The sequence below is a fragment of the Passer montanus genome, unplaced genomic scaffold (assembly GCF_014805655.1).
Source record: "Passer montanus isolate IOZ18808 unplaced genomic scaffold, ASM1480565v1 scaffold41, whole genome shotgun sequence".
Classification (NCBI taxonomy): domain Eukaryota; kingdom Metazoa; phylum Chordata; class Aves; order Passeriformes; family Passeridae; genus Passer; species Passer montanus.
Genome location: NW_024368930.1, coordinates 5,713,244 through 5,729,731, shown reverse-complemented (window position 1 = coordinate 5,729,731; position 16,488 = coordinate 5,713,244). Strand labels below are relative to the sequence as shown.

Below are 16,488 nucleotides of genomic sequence, written 5' to 3'. Positions count from 1 at the left end.
CCTGGGACAGTGGAAGGTGTCCCTGCCCATGGCAGGGGGTTGGTGCCCATGGCAGGGGGTTGGAATGAGATGAGTTTTAAGGTTCCTTCCAACCAAACCATTCTAAGGCTCTACAAACCACATGCTGTCTGGTAAATTCCAAAGGATACTAAAGGATGGAAAGAACAGCTGCTTTTCTTACTCATGCCCATGTAGCACTGAAGGACAGATGTGATTTACAACCTGATGTCACTCCAACATCCTATAGGACATCACCACACCCCTCCCTCAGTAGGGAATTGTACTAGAATCAGATACTCAGACCTCCAAGTTAAATAAAGGAAAAATTTTATTCCATGAAAAAGAACAATTTATTTTTAAAAACTTATTTCCTTTCCTTTCACTTAACAAGGGATATTGTGAATGAAACTTACTCTCTTTGGCTACATGATAGAATATTCCATTTTAAATAAGAATCACTAGTTTAGCCAGCAAACAGATGTTCTAAAAAAGTGTTTTCCAGAGCTTTTTTTCTACCAGGACAATACCCAACAGCCAGGGAAGAGCTCCATAAGAAGCTTCCAGGAGACCATCCAGTGACCCTGAGCACAGAGCCTTCCACCAGGGGAGGTCAGCTGAGAGCAGAGAGCTTGGAGAGTTAGGCCAGACTTTTCCACTTAGTTATGCAAATTTGAGTATTACTGAAACGTTTCATCAGTTGTTGAAAATTCAACAAAAAGGGGAGAAAAAAAAAAAAGACGGCAAAAAGGGGAGAGAAAAAGGTAGATTCTCCCTCCCCCACAACACGTTGCTGAGTATTCTAGTCCCAATGGAATGCATTTTGTACAAAAAACACTCCCATGTTCAATCAAACTTCCTGAAAGAATCTCTAAGAGAATAGTCTCTAGACAACTGCTAAGTGAGAAAAAAACAGAGTCTGCTGAAAACAGTCTTTGATTTCAACACAGAGCAAAGATTCACTTGAGAACACAAAAATATTGAGAAGGAGAATCTCTGTCAATAAAAGCCTCATTTTGGAGGACAAAAGAACCCAGCAGAGTTTTCCTGGAGCAGTCCTAAAGCAAGACTAGATCAAACCAGCAGTTCTTCCTAGAAACACCGTGCATGGGAGACACATTCAGTGAGTTTTTACACGTATCCCAAGCCACCCTGCAAATAAGATTGCTCCAGCAATTACTTATTTTCTCCCTCTGCTGAGTTATCAATGAGTTGTGTGGATTTATCTTCCCCCTTTGGGTGCACCATGGCTCAGGACATGAAGGCTCTCACACTGCCCCGGATGACAGCCCTGCAGATGGGACACAGCCTCAAATTGAGGGCACATTCCTCACAAGCTACCAGGTGGCCACAGGGAACAAACACAACAGACACGTCTTTGTCCATGCACACTTTGCACATCCTCTCCTCTTGCAGGCGGCGGAGCTTTTCTTCTGTGCTCAGCTGAGACTCATCTTTACCAAAAAAAGAAAAAAAAACAAAACAAAAGCCCAAACTGTTAGTGTTCTGTCACAGCTCCAGAGTGCCAGTTGTGACAGCTTAGGAAGTCACACTGCAACTTGCCCATTGTTGTTCAGAGACTGTGAAGATGGCAAAAATACCTCTCAGGCAAGTTTCATTTAAGCTAAAAAACTGCAGCTATTGTAGACTGGCTTATCTACACAAGGTTCAGCTTATCTACACCCACTGGACTGAGCAGGGACACAGATCAACAGCATTTACTGTGGTACACAAATTACCCCCATAAACTGGATTTTTTGGTAACAGCTGCTTCACAGGGGCACTCCAATCCATGAGTAAGGGTTCCTGTGCTCAGGTACCACTCAAACTAGCACACAGTCCCCTTCAAAATTTAAAAAATTAGTTAGAATAGTCACTACTGATACTGTTATTCTAGAATTCCTCCCAGTTATTCTTAAGCTCAATTCCCCACTCTGCCAGCCCAGAGCACCTGATTCCTTTTGCTGCACAGGTCGCACTTCTTGTCTTGATGTTCCAGCCTCTCTCTGAACAGCACCTGTACAACCAGAAAAGAAGATGGTATTCAATGCTACCTCCTTTATCCCTTTCCTGATGGTGCTTTGTGAAAAGATTAAATACCCTGGACTTCAGAAGCATTTGGTTAAAAATTGCTTATCTCAGCCTGGCATGGCTGATGTTCTCTGTGGTGCTTCAGCAGCTGTGTATGTTCACCTCCTTGCCAAGGCCTGTGTCCACTTCACATTCTCTCCTCAAAGGTGGTTTATCTATCACAGCAGCTGGTCATTCCAGCTCCCGTGCTACTATTTAATCAAAATTTCAGGTTTGTGGAATTTTTTCCATGTTAGCTACAGAAGTGGCAGACCATGCTGTGGAGGCAGGAGCTTTGGAACTGCATCTTCAGGTAAATTTCACTTGGCCAACGGACTTCACAAAACAGACAACACAAGACAGAAGTTAAGGAAAATATATATTATCTAGACAAGATCTATGGCTATTTCTAAGCAGGTTATTGATTCCAATTTTGAATAGGCTTGGAGTGATCATCCAGCCTAGAAACTTTGCTTCAGACACCTGCCTCTGTCTGGATCAGCTGTGAATTTGTGCACAAGCCTGTACATCATGGATCTGCCAATTACTGCAGGTCTGAGGGCAGCAGGAAACACCAAGGATATCCCCACCAGAGCCCAGTGCAGGCAGATACAGCCACTGACATCCCAGCAACCACAGCTTCTCCAGATTTCTCTAACTCAGACCCTCATTGCTCAGGCTCCCAAGGAAGGGCAGGCTTGGGGGCATTACCCCTCAATTCCAGCCTGGGCAGAGTGAAGGAGACCCTCAGGACCCTCTCAGCAGTGCTCCAGGGGCAGTGAGGAAGAGGTTAAACACCCCCCAGCCCAGCTGTGAGTCAGGCCTACCTCTCCTTCTTCCTGCACTGCTGCTGGCCCCCCAGCCTGACTGCAGCAGGTCTGAAATCAGCTCAGACTCAGACAGGTAGGAAGTCCCAGTCAGCACAAATTTATGCTCTACCACGTTTGCCACGCAGGTGGGGTCAAAGCCCATCTGCAGGACATTCTGCACTATGAGACTCTGATCCCCAGAAGGATGAGCCAGCAATTTCCAGTCCCTCAGAGGATCTGTAAAGCAGTGAACAGGTGCTTTACCAAAAAGGCAGAGCTTTGGGCAAAAAGAGTGCCATTCCTTGAAGGTATTCTACATAAAATGGCATTAATATATCCTAGAACACTTCTCAAGCCATCTACTTAGCTAGATTAACTTCCACATTTATTTTTTACTTCAAATCATAATTCACAAGGAAGTTAATCAAAGCCATTTTTGTAAAAGCCCAGACACTTGTTTTGGATGGTTTATTTCACTTTATCAGTGAACAGTCTCCTGTGTTTGGCATCACTCCAGAATCCTTATCTCTGTTTTCACATCCCAGAACAGAAGCCTCAGAACTGCTTTCATGAGCATCAAGTGGAACATCCCAATTGAAGCCTCTCCTACCTCCACCATTCATCAGTAACAACAGAAGTAGGAAATTCAGCTGGCAGTCTCTTCAAAGGCTCAAGTCTTGCTTAAGCTTATGGGAGACAAACTTCACCTACTTACATTTCTGGGAGCAACTGATAAATGGGAATAAATCCCAGGAACAACATTTTCATGAACATCTAGACCCTCTACTGTTGTCTGGTTTCTTATCAAGCATGTTTAAAGTGTTGTAGGGAAGGGCTTTACAGACAGAATCAACAGCAAGAGCATCAAAAGCCAAAGGTATTTTAGGGAAGCACTCACAACTCACATGATTATTCAGACTAGATAAGTGTTTCTGGCCTTTCACTAAGAGGTCACACAAGAACAAGTAATTTTGTTTCTTGAGCTAGAGACCATTTCTTAAAACCAAAGTGAAACAGCTTCTAGAATACCAAAACATCTCACAAGCACCATGTCTACAGAGGGCAGAGCAGCTGAGGTGGACTGGTGGAACTCAGACTAGACCACGTTCACCAGAAGATGCAACACCATGGAATTATAACACTGACCTTGGGAAGGAGAGGAGTCTTGCTCAGTCTGATCCCAGGAATGCCTCTGAAAATGATACAGAAAGAGAAGCACGTGTTCAAAACCCTCCAATCTACCAAACCTAATCCACTACACACAAAATGTTCACGACTCACAGGAGCCAGCAGGGTGCCAGAAAAGGTCGCCTGAACGCTGTTAACAAATTCTCTCCCCCTTGAGTGCAGTAAAAATTCACACCTAGGAGCAGAAAAGTTGAAATACATTAGTACAGGCTCTCCCAAGTGCAAGTAGCAGTTTAAAATTTAGAAGCAAAGGGTGTTATGGGCAATGAGCAAACATATATATACATTAAAGATAGGATATCAGGTGTTTCACCTGCCCACCTCTTGCACAAAGGCTGACAGTAAGAGGATCGTGATCCCTCCCCCTTAATTCAGTCTTCATTTTGGCCCAAAATGAGCTCAGTGGTAACATGCTTTAGAATAGACCACAGGAACTGTGATGAGAGAGCAGTTCACAGGAAAGAAACAAGAACTGCTGCAGAAACCCAAGGCTTACAGTACGTTTATTCTTGTACCTCAGGGTACAAGAAATGAAAGCTCTTCTTTGATGCCAAAGAAAGTTATTTTAATTGAACTCCTAGATGATGAACTCTAGGTCAAATTAGAGAATCTCAGGTCTGAACTGTGCCATTCCACCTGAGCTTGAACATTTTATTTTGCTTTTAAGGTGAGAGGTTACAAACATTTCTATCCTATGAAAGAAAAGGATCAGTGTGCAATGCATGATCTATCTTTTGGCCTTGCTAGAGGGGTATTTGTTAACCAAGACTGACTTACTCTGGGTACCATTTGGCATGTTCCCTCCAAGGATCATCTCCAAAGGACCAGCTCCTCACGCCTCCATCACAGTAAAAGCACCTCACTACATCTCCTCGTCCTGAAAGGGAGAGCAAGAGATTGTTTGACACCTGAGCCACTACATGCCCTACACTAACCCTGGGTGAGACAGCACAAAACACAGCTTTGGACAGAAGAGATGAACACATGACAATTTACTAACACAGTGCACATTGTACAGGAGCAGGAACTGATCTTCCAGAGCTGGCTGAGATGATTCCAGAAGGGGATCACAAGCTAACAGGCAGCATCCATGGGACCAGCTAAGCTCCCATGCACAAACCCCCCCAGCCAATCCCCCTGCCTGCCTTTGGAGCAGAGCTGTAATTAGTTACACCTGCAAACACACTTTGCTCACTAACCACAATCTGCCATAGAGCAAATATTTCCTCTGGCTGGTCAATTCAGAGAGGAGTATTTCTTCAAACCTGTTGCCTAACCAGCAAATCATTCTCAAAGGGAAAGAATGACATTATATTGATATTCACATGCATGTGATTACAATAAATACTGCCAATTTTCCTCAACAAAAAAGGGATCCAATTTCTGTATTTCAGATTAAGAGTCCTTAGAGGAACAAGCCACAGCAACAGCCAGAGGGGCTGACTCCACACAGCTGTCACTCAGGTTTGGGGTTTGAGAAGAAAAGGCTTCAGTGCAAGACACAGCCTATCTAAAACATGACACACCAAGCCAGCTCAAGTCCTTTTAGAAGTGCAAGGAATAAATACACTCAATGGATCTTAAAGCACAGACTTTTCTGTCTGTAAAACATCTGTTTAAAACACATCACCTTTTCCTCTCCTGCTGGCAAGGAGGTATTTACTAGTGGACCCCTCGGTACCCAAACAGGAGTTAAACATTGAAATGAATTCTGCACAAGCAGCAAGAAGAACAGCACAGGCAGAAGGAAGGATGTGGTTTTTAACTACAATACATGTTCACAAAGATATTTGTAAGAACAATAAAACAGTGAAACTTTCAAAAGTTAACTCGAATAAGAGTTAAGGACATTTCCCCAGAATACCTACCTGTGTAAAAGAACCCTGCTCTAGCCAGTTGCTCTGGATGTATGCTGGAATTTTGTGGCCAATTCTCAAATGTAGACAGTCTCATCTCCTCTGTCACCATCTCGGGGTACTCTGGCTCGTTGGGCAGGGCTGCCTCCTCACTGACTATCCCCTGCAAGACACTCAGGAACTGCCCATCCACAGTGTCAAAGATCTCCTGCAGGGACAGCATCTCCTGGTTCCCAACATCCTCACCACGGATGTATTCACAGGAAGGGAAGAAACGCACGTGCTCTATTATGGGGCAATCACCAGGTCTCCAGTCCTTCAGGACACCACCACAGCAGAAACACTGCACTTCATCCCCGGGGCCCACGTAGAAAAATCCAGCCTCCACCAGGTCCCGGGCAGACACAGGGGCAGTGGGGGGCCACTGCTGGAAAGTCCTCAGCCTCCTGGCCACGCTCCTCATGCTGGAACTGAAGAGCTGGCAGCGAGCAGCCCTGGGCTCCAGTGGCTCTGGTGGCTCTGCATCCCCCATGGCCGTGCTCTGCAAGAGAGGATGGGAGAGCCCAGGGCAGTCAGCTGCATCCCCAGCCCCAGGCAGCACTCACCCCGCGGGATTATTCCCCATTCCAGAAAGCTCCTGCTCACAACAAAGCCCAGCTTGTTTGGGAATGGCAGCCCAGGCACAGATCTGGTGTTTCTGTACTTTTGCTGAGCATTCACTGGTGTCTGACGGGAAGAATCCAGCGCTTTCCAAGGCCCTCTGCCAATTTACAGGAAAGATGGAACAGAGAGGGGAGGGCAAAACCTGTGTTGCCTCCCAAGCTGAACCAAGCCAGCCTTTGGCGTCTGATCTGCAAGATAAATCCCCAACCATTTTGCTAAGCCTTTAAACTAGCATGAAAAAGGCTCTGCTTTTTATTCCCTAAACCAGACGTGTCACAACAAAACACAGACCAGCCACACCCAAACAAATAATGTCTCGATCTCCCATTTACAGCCAAATATCACACAAAACATCACATTTCTCATGTTTTTATTGTCATGATTATTGAGCAGTGATTATCTAGAAATAGCTCTAATAAACAAAAACTTTTCCAAGCCACGGCCTAAAATAATTAGGGACAGTTTCTAGGAGGTGGTGTCCTTAAATCAAGGATTTTCTAGTTTTTATCATATTCTGTCTGTGCTACTTCAGTGCAAGAGGAAGAATGAAATTAAAGAAGTTATCAAGTGCTTGATTCTCCAAGCTCTCACGCTGCCCTTCCCTGGGCAATTAAGCTGAACTGCAACTCAGCCACTGCTTCCAACATTTCCCTATGGCTGGCAAAGACACTTTCAAAAAGCCCTACAATGACACAGCTGAGAACGAGGAACCATTTAATTCCTTTGGAGAGAAGTCCCTACACAATGTGACTAAGTGAAAGGTGCAATCAACCCCTTTTTTAAAGTTAAGGGCCCTACAAATCTCTTCCCAACTCAATAGGTGAGTTCAACTCAAGGAAGTGCAGCTTCCTATTTACTGGTTATCAGGGTTAAGCATTACTAGAGCACAGTCCCCAAAATATCACATAGGAAAATGTTAAATCAAGGGGAAAAAATATAAATACACACTTTTAAAGGTACCATTTTATGAGGCTGGTCCAGCACGTTAAAATAACAGCTAACTACAGCACTGCACAGTAAAATACAAACAATGGAGACCACAGATACAGCAGCTACTCTGCAGCAAACACCACCACAGAGACTCAGAGGAGGCTTCAGAAACACTCAGGCCAGTAGCATCTCTGAAGATCTCTTAATTAAGGGCTGCAGCACATTTAGGGATGGAAAAAAGCTTACAGGTCATTTTAGTCACAAAACTCACAGCTGTCCTCCATAGGTATTACAAATTTAGTGAGATTTTAAAAGCAAAATCAAGCTCACTCAACCACATACCTTTCATAATAAAAGGAAGCAAGGAAGAGAAAGCTCATTAGCAACCAGAATTCCCTTCTATAATGACAGGGACAGAAACCAGGACTGTAAGAAAAGGCACTAAAAGTCTCATTCGGAAACTGTGCTTTATTTAAGACAATAAAGAAGCTACTCAAGAACTGTGTCACTGGTGTAAGGAGAAGGCCACAGAGAAAACAAGCTCTGAGGCCATTAGTCACTGATGCCCAGCAGAATTTGCAAGCTAAGCAGACTGAGGAGAGGCAGATTGTTTGCCTTCACAGCAGATTTTGCTCCCAGAACACAGGAGCCTGTTCATCAGGCACAGCTCCACAAGCAGTGCTGCTGTCATCTTGAGCCTAAACAAAGAAAAAGCTGTAACTCTTAAGCTACAACAAATTTTGGGTTGCAGAGAGATGATGGCAAGGTTACCTTAGCCTTCCTCCACCTAGAAAGCCCTTGAGAGCAAGCTTCACAGATTTTGCTTTGTGCCTTCACAAAGAAAATTATTTCTTCCACAAAATATTTTTTTTAATAAGAAGTGCAACATTGGAGAACAAATATATTTAACTTTTGCTTATTAAGAAGTCCATTATGGTTTACCTGCATATTCATACACTCTGTAGAAGATTCATTACCTCTGCTAATGAGACTCCCTAAACCAAATTAAAGTTTTAAATAGCTATAACACTACTAAAAACCAATATTCAACCACAACCCACTACTTACATAGGAACACAAAGCCAAAACAACACAACAGTTCATACCAACAATTAGCTCAATAAAGATACTCCTTTAAAAAAACCCCAACTTTACCTGAAACATGTTAACTAAACCCCAGAAAGCTTCCATAATTTAAAACTCTCTCAACATCACAAGCTTCACACAAAAAAATCTTCTCTCCTCAGATGTTTCTCCCAAAACAGAAACACTGCCAAGGAGTAAGTGAGCCCACCTGCCTCAGAGGCCATTTATAATGGTTAGGTGCCCCCAATTGGTTGGGATGGGCTGAAGTTCTCTATTGGCTAATGAGTCCAAATTTCATCTTTATAAAAAGGAGTCACAAGGCAAAGGTATAAACTCAAATTTTTTCCAGAAAATACTGGATTTTGTTAAAACCTAGTCTAGTGCTAGGTGTGACATCCTGCCTCCTATGATTTAATGGCTGTCACAACTCTATTTTTGCTGTGACTCTATTAACAGTGTTTCTGCATCTTTTTCAGCTTGTTTTCACATGTTTGGCACCTTAAGTTTCTTAATAAAATGTACTGTAAAATTAGCAGATAAATAGCAACAAGAATTTTCTCCAGACAGCTTGGACAGATTGCATTGCCTTTACTTTGGGAATCAAGTATTTTTCTACAACTGTATCTCCACAACTTGAATTCCTCCTATTCCTTTGCCTTCTTGTGGTCACAATTTCACAAAATGGAAGATTTTAAGGGTAGTTTTGAAAGGTGCAATTACTTGAAAATGTGTTTTCCTGTACCGCTGCCCAAGAAGATGCATAAAGCTTCTTCTAAACTCTTGACAAAATATCAGTTCTCCATGCAAACATAGGAACACAGGTGGTTCATCTTTCTCAAAAATGATAAATTAGCATTTTTATTTTGATAAAAAGAAGCAGAGTCCTTTTATTTTTATTTTTTTTACAGGCAAGCCCATACAATCATTCTCATTAAAAAGAAGTGTTGGGCTTTTTGCTAATTAAATACTCACTAATGAAAGCCCCTGAGCAGTAGAGGGCAGTGCTTTTATATGACATTTACAGAATGCTGTAACAAGAGAATGTGCTGGGGAGGTTTGTCCTTAGTGAATTTCTCTGTAATAAAGTACATATAAAGAGAATTACACATTGTCTTCCACTCCGTGGGTCCTGTCTTTTCTATGTCTGTGCTGATTTTTGAAGAATGCATCCTAAAAATCCAAGGGACAGAGTTAACAAAATCCCTCCTGCAGAAGCTGTTTGGAGTCTGCTGATGGGTTGTAGCAAATCACTTGTTAATTAGTAAGAGTGATTGATAATTCTGAATTTGTAAAGCATTTTACAAGCAATGACCTCGTCTTCTACTGCTTGTAACCACCTGGCTTCTCAAAGGTGTGCACAATTCCACCTGTTTTAGGGGAAGCCCCAGCCTGATTGTTGAAGAGGGAAAAGCTGTATAAATCTCAGAGGAGCTCAAAAGCAGCTTCTAAGTTAATTGACAACATTGGTCTGTTTCTGGCAGTGGTTATTTGTTTTAGGTTTTTTTCTTGTATACATAACATTCTTCCATCATAAAAACTTCAGGCCAGGTTGAAGGTTGGTTATCTGTGGGGTTACACTCATGTGGTTTTGTGGGGAACATTTCACCAACAGAGAAAAGCTGAGGAGGAGCAGTGAGATCTGTAGCAGAAGATGAAATGACTCCAAGTGTGGTGCTGAGAGCAAGTAAAAACAAGCCACCATGTATAAATGACAGGGTTTTATTTTAGCACACCAAAATCTGGAAAGCAAATAACATATTCAGTAATCTGTTGTATGCAGTTTATAGGGATCTTTTTAGCAAGTCATACATTTTCAGTTTTTTTTTTCAGAGCATTAAGATATCCTACTGAACTTCTGAATGCTTCTTAAAATGAGGAGTGTCATGAGCTAGGGATAAACAAATTGTGGGAATCAGTAAACATCAATCAGGAGTCCAGGACAGATCAGTGATAATGATCAACACTGACATCACTAGACAGTGATTGGAAACACTCGATGAAGAAAGTAATATAAACATAATTAATCAAAAATCTGCTTGCTATTATCAACCTGATTCGGAAGGAAAACAATCAATAAATACAAGGACCAGAGTATATCTGGAGACAGCATAATGAAGAGCACAAAAGCACTGAAGTGACTGGAGCCCCTGGAAAAACTCCAGCAGAATTCAGCATCTCCACCCTCATGGTGCCACACAGCTGTAAGGGGCTGAAGCTGCTCTGTGTGGCTTAGCTTGAGGTAGACTATGGTGCTTTCATCAATAAATTAAGAGTTTACTCAGGAAAGAGGCTTTTATAACGGGAGGAAAAAAAGGTATCAGTTGGCATTGGTGAAGAAATGATGGAGACAAAAGGAGACACCATAGCTTGCCACTGCACTGATGGGTAAAGGGACTGGGATCAAGCAAATTTATGGCATAGTTCCCACTTGCTCAGATGTTAGCCACTATTAAGATGTGGATCCATTTTTCAGAATAAAACATTCAGACCCTGTGATGTAACTGCTTTGCAGCCTGAAGCAGAGTAGACAAAGTCATTATACCTGAAGCCCTAGACACAGATGACTGCTGCTGTTTCTCATTTAGGGCCCCTTTTCCTCTTCTGGCTGCCTCTTCCTTGCATGTTGTCCTCCCCTTCCTTCCCCTGAAGGACCTGCTGGTCTGACCCTGCAGAGCAGCACCTGCACTGCTGCTCTCTGGGGAGCTCCTGCCACAGGAACACCCAGGAGGAGCTCAGCTGCCTCCCAGGGCAGCCCTGAGGGACCAAAGCACACTGCTGGCTGTGGACACACAGCTCCACAGCATCCCTAAAACAAATCCTCTGCGGACAGGAAACAGGATCCAGCTCAGTGAACAGTGACAAAGCACACTGAAAAGTGACTGGTCACCCCTGGGACAAGCACAGAGCCATTTCCTCAGGGCAGGGCAAAGCTCAGGAGTCTCACTTTGCTGTTTCATGCAGCTCAAGTTTTTCTTTTCCCATAACAAGTTCTGCCATACATCTACAGTGATCTTCTCTGCCTATCAACAGCTTCCTTGCTGCGCTTCCCTCAGCAGACTTTTCAGTAATGACAACAAAAACAAAAAATCAACACATTAATTATAATAAATGGTTTATTTCTCCCCACATTAACAATCATTCATTCAGAAAGCCTGGAAATGTTGCTATGAAATAAATCACAGAATACCAAAATGGTTTGGGTTGGAAGGGACCTTAAAGTTCACCTCATTACAACCCCTGCCCTGGGCAGGGACACCCTCCATTATCCCAGGTTGCTCCAAGCCCCATCCAGCCTGGCCTTGGACACTTCCAGGGATGGGGCAGCCACAGCTTCACTGGGTAACCTGTGCCAGGGTCCCAGCACCATCTGAGTAAAGAACTTCTCCCTAATATCAAACCCAGACTTCTCCTCTTTTAGTTTAAAGCCATTCTCCCTTATCTATCACTGCATGCTCTTGTAAGAAGTGCACATACACAGAGACTGCTGGAGCTAATGCACAGGTGAGTAACAAATACCTGTTTTGTGAGGTGATTTCCTAGGGATTCAAATCTTTTCATCTTCTGCCCTAATTCTCTCCCCTGGCCCCCACTACTATGGCATTTGATTGCCTCAAAACTTTAGGTATTGTAATAGTTAGGAATAGCTAAATGTAGCTTGCAACATGATTCATGAAAGTGCTTCAAATCAAATCCTATTAATATCCCAGCCCACAGAACAGAACACAGTACATATGAAAAGGAAAATCTGCAAAGCACAGCAGATACCTAAAAAATCAGTAGAGGAACTGGCCTTAAAATCTAAAAAACTTCATAGTTTCAGTGTTCAGCCTATTATAAAAATATTTCTGCTATTGAAGAGTGGGTTGACCACTGTTCACTTCTTTTTCAAAGGAAAGTGTTTGCAGAAAATAGCTTTTCTTTTATTTTTCTAAATATCTTCTGGAGCTGAAAAATGTGAGTTTCTTTTTCAAGGATTATTTTTTCTCTTTATCCAGTTTTCTAGCCCTTCTTGCCCTTGCTGCCGAACCAAATAATCATGAGGGGGAAAAAAAAGAAATTAAGAACAACCCCATCCATTATTTGCTGTCTTTCTTTGTTTCCCCTAACATTCTGAATACTTGATAAAAATCTGTAAAAATTCACTGCTGCTGCAAACTGAATGAACTATTTTCAGTTTTCAACAGATTAACAATCCAGGGAACCGGAGTGCTTAGAGGCCTGAGCAGCAGCACAGGGATTGGGAACACAAATTAAAATTTGAGGAGAGAACTGTAGGGCTAAGTACATTCCCACAGTGAGTATGGAAAATATAAATTATATTCCCTTGCTTTTTTCCTTCCTAAGTAGCACCTGGTAGGTTTCCCCAAGGTTGAATTGCACCTCTTCCTCTCCCTCTGATTGACTTTGATAATTTCCCAATTTCTTCTGATTCTGACATGGAGGAGCCTCACATTTGGGCTCTGTTCCCTCTACCTGCTCCAAGGCAGGAGGTAGAGGAGCAGAAGACCCGAAGGTACATGTAAACTGAGTGGCACTGCAACTCCAAATTATTCACATATAAACCTAACAGCTCCTCAGAAGAGATTCTTACCCACTTGTGGCCAAAGTTCCACCATTCAGCCATTAAATTACCTGTAAAGAAGGATTTGTCAGGCTTTGTTGTGATTCTAATGGAGCTCATCCTACTTTATAATTGGCAGAAAATCAGCTATCAAGAATCACAGAACATCTGATTTTCCAATTAAATCCTGCTATAGTTTAGACTGTATTTTTATTGTGAGAATGTGCCTCGCTGCCTGAGTATTGCTTGGGCAACAGGCAGAAAGATCTATTCTTGAGCTATTCACACTACAATCATCTGCTTTTCTCCATGCTAATTGGCTTGGAATGAGTTTATTTTGTCCCTGTATCAATAATCAATTTCAGCAAGACTGAAAGACGAGGAAGAAAGACAACACAGCAACCTGAAGTCACTGCAAAGAGCGGAAATTTCATGGAAACTGACCTTAAATTTCATGGAAACCCCAGAGAGCAGCAAGAAGGAGCTGCCAAGGATGAAGAGCAAGAGGGAGGCAGGGGAGAATCCCCGTGCTCAGTCATTGCTCTGTTGAGCTCCTTGCCACAGCTTTCCAAGGAATTTGTCTTGCAGGGAACAGCATGTGTGGTGCTGATGTCAGATGGGATCTGTTCACAGGCCACACTCTTTGCATATGATTTCCCTCCTCATGTTTTCACAAACAATGTGTCAGTGACATGAGAAACAGGAGAGGAGAACAGATACAATTTCTCTGTGTGTCTGCTTTAATTTTTCACCCTGAAATGATGGAAGTGAATGCTGGATCCTTGCTTTGGGAACACTCAGCAGGGTGTAGGGTGCAGGAGGGAGATTATCCCATTATGGCAATATTTGATTTTCTTCCATGCTCATAATAGAGAGGGTTGCATAAAATTCCTGTAAAATGTATATTAAAACCAAATAATAAAAACAGCAACAAAAATATGCTGCAGTTTACACAAGAACTTTTTTGAGATTTCAGAAAGTGTTAGCAAAGGAATAAAAAGATAAGTACAACTTTTTCTTCAACTAAAAGAACACATTTCATTCCACTAAGACAGAACCAAACCTCATGTTTCCCCCTGGGTTACAGTGTTACACTCCAAGGGTATCCTAAGTTAGAATACATATAAAATATAATATTGCCTTATCCATATCCTTCAACTGAGACTTTTCATCTTACTGCTTTTATTTCTAAAAGACCATGCACTTCTCAATGAATAGACAAGATCATTCTTAGCATTACCAGGAAGAAAAAAAAAAAATCAGATTTTCCAAATGCAACAGCAAAAAATATTCCCACAAAGACTTAGGTGTGTACATGCATGTACATGTGTGACATGCTGCCTTTGGGTCTCACCTAACAGGTACAGCCTAAGAGCCCTGTGTGCTGGGATGCTGAGGCACAGAGCTCCAACATTCTGCCCACATGCTCTCCTGGCGAGGATGATTCACAGTCACATCGTTTCTATATCGAGATGTGAACATACACAATCACATGGACTTGGGAGCAGTGCCCATCACCCAGGCACCCAGCCTTTCCCTTCTCCTTCTGCACACAGGTTCCTCTCTCCAGCCACGCTGATCACTTTTTTGTCCTGTTTCTTGAAGCTCTGTTTTTTGGACAGACTTTCCAGCTCGCTCAGGGAGTGCCCACAGCAGGGATTTATTGACTTGCTCCAAAATGACACCAAAGGCAAACAGAATTGGAACAGGAGCAACCTGGTCTGGTGGGAGCTGTCCCTGCCCACGGCTGGGATTGGAACAAGATGATCTCTGAGGTGTCTTCCAATCCAAACCAGGCTGGGATTCTAGGAAAATACCAATTATTACTTGCTACCCAAGTCAAACAGAGAAGCCAAGGCACGTCTAGGTGCTGAGGATTAAAGCACCACTCTTTCTTCCTTATCTCTGGATGTCTGATCAGAAAAAGGACAAAAGCGGACTTTCATTTCAGATATTTTATTAGAATGGTAAGTACAAACTCAAACTCACAGTTTCCAAACATGTGAACACAGAGAAGACTCTGGTTTTAACTGTGTCTAAATGAAAACATGATTGTGTTGCTTAGTGTATTCCACAAGGACCAGAATTTGCCACTTTCACCCCCAAAATTAAGCACAGAGATGTTACAAGACTTTGTAACTAGCAGAACTTAGACCTTGACCCCACTGAAATCAACATAAACTGGCCTAAGGGGCCCAAATCCCAACCAGCTTCTACAAAACAGCTGGAAGAGAGGAAAAAAAAAATTATCTGATAAAAACCCACGCTGAGGGTGGATGCTGCCAGTGGTCAGACTGGCTGTGTGAGGGAAACTGGGTCTCCCAAAACTCCTGGGTGAGCCAGAACAGGCTCCCCAGGAAAGTGATCACGGCACCGAGACTGATGGAGCTCAAACAGACTTGGACAATTCTCTCAGACACTTGGTGGGATGGCTGGGGGTGTCCTGTGCCAGAACAGGAATTGGGCTTCGATGATCCTTGACAGTCTTAGGCTGCACCTGGGGAAGTTTAGGCTGGGTATCAGGAGGAATTCCTTCACAGAAGGAGTTGACATTGGAATGGTGGCCCCAGCGAGGCCGTGGAGTGGCCTGGCACTCCGTGCCCTGGTGTGGCTGACCAGAGCTGCTGGGTGCAGCTTGGATTTGATGGTCTCAGAGTTGATGGTCCCTCTAAGTCATTTGGGATCCTGGGTCCTTTCCAGCTCGGGAAGCTCAGTGATTGTCTCAGTGATCCTGTGCACAGCTGAGCCTGTGGGCAAAGAGTCCTTGCAAAGACTGAGGGAGGAACAGAATCAGAGAATATTCTCAGTTGGGAGAGACCCTCAAGGATCACCGAGTCCCATCCTGGGCCTGCACAGGACACCCAGGAATCCCTCCATGTGCCGTTCTCCACACGGATATCGAGCGGGTACCCACACGGGGATCTCCAGCAATCTGGCGACCCCATCCCTGGGGAGCCCGTTCCGTTGCCCGAGCACGAGAATCAGAGAATATTCTCAGTTGGGAGAGACCCTCAAGGATCACCGAGTCCCATCCTGGGCCTGCACAGGACACCCAGGAATCCCTCCATGTGCCGCTCTCCACACGGATATCGAGCGGGTACCCACACGGGGATCTCCAGCAATCCGGCGACCCCATCCCTGGGGAGCCCATTCCATTGCCCGACCACCCTGTGGGCGAAGAACCCCTTTCCTCCCGGGGCAGTCGCACACGGCGGCGAGCCGCAGCCGAGCCCGGGCAGCCCGATCGCTCTGAGGCGGGCCTGGGGCGGAGCCGCGCCCGCCATGCGCCCCCTCAGCGCTCCCGCGCACGCGCACCAGATGTCCTGTA

General features: G+C 43.8%; 1 protein-coding gene across 2 annotated transcripts; it reads right to left on the bottom strand.

The window, feature by feature from the left end:
- Positions 1–377: 377 nt before the first annotated feature.
- Positions 378–8,787, bottom strand: BIRC7 (baculoviral IAP repeat containing 7). Of its 2 annotated transcripts, XM_039719277.1 has the most exons (8): positions 8,669–8,787; positions 5,933–6,461; positions 4,842–4,941; positions 4,158–4,239; positions 4,023–4,068; positions 2,895–3,113; positions 1,949–2,014; positions 378–1,451 (listed from the first exon to the last, which is right to left on the bottom strand). In XM_039719277.1, exons 1-8 carry the CDS (start codon positions 8,702–8,704, stop codon positions 1,249–1,251), a joined length of 1,281 nt encoding a protein of 426 aa, XP_039575211.1. In that variant the 5' UTR covers positions 8,705–8,787; the 3' UTR covers positions 378–1,248. The 2 variants fall into 2 exon arrangements, with proteins under 2 accessions (XP_039575211.1, XP_039575212.1); XM_039719278.1 differs by lacking the exon at positions 2,895–3,113.
- Positions 8,788–16,488: the final 7,701 nt, after the last annotated feature.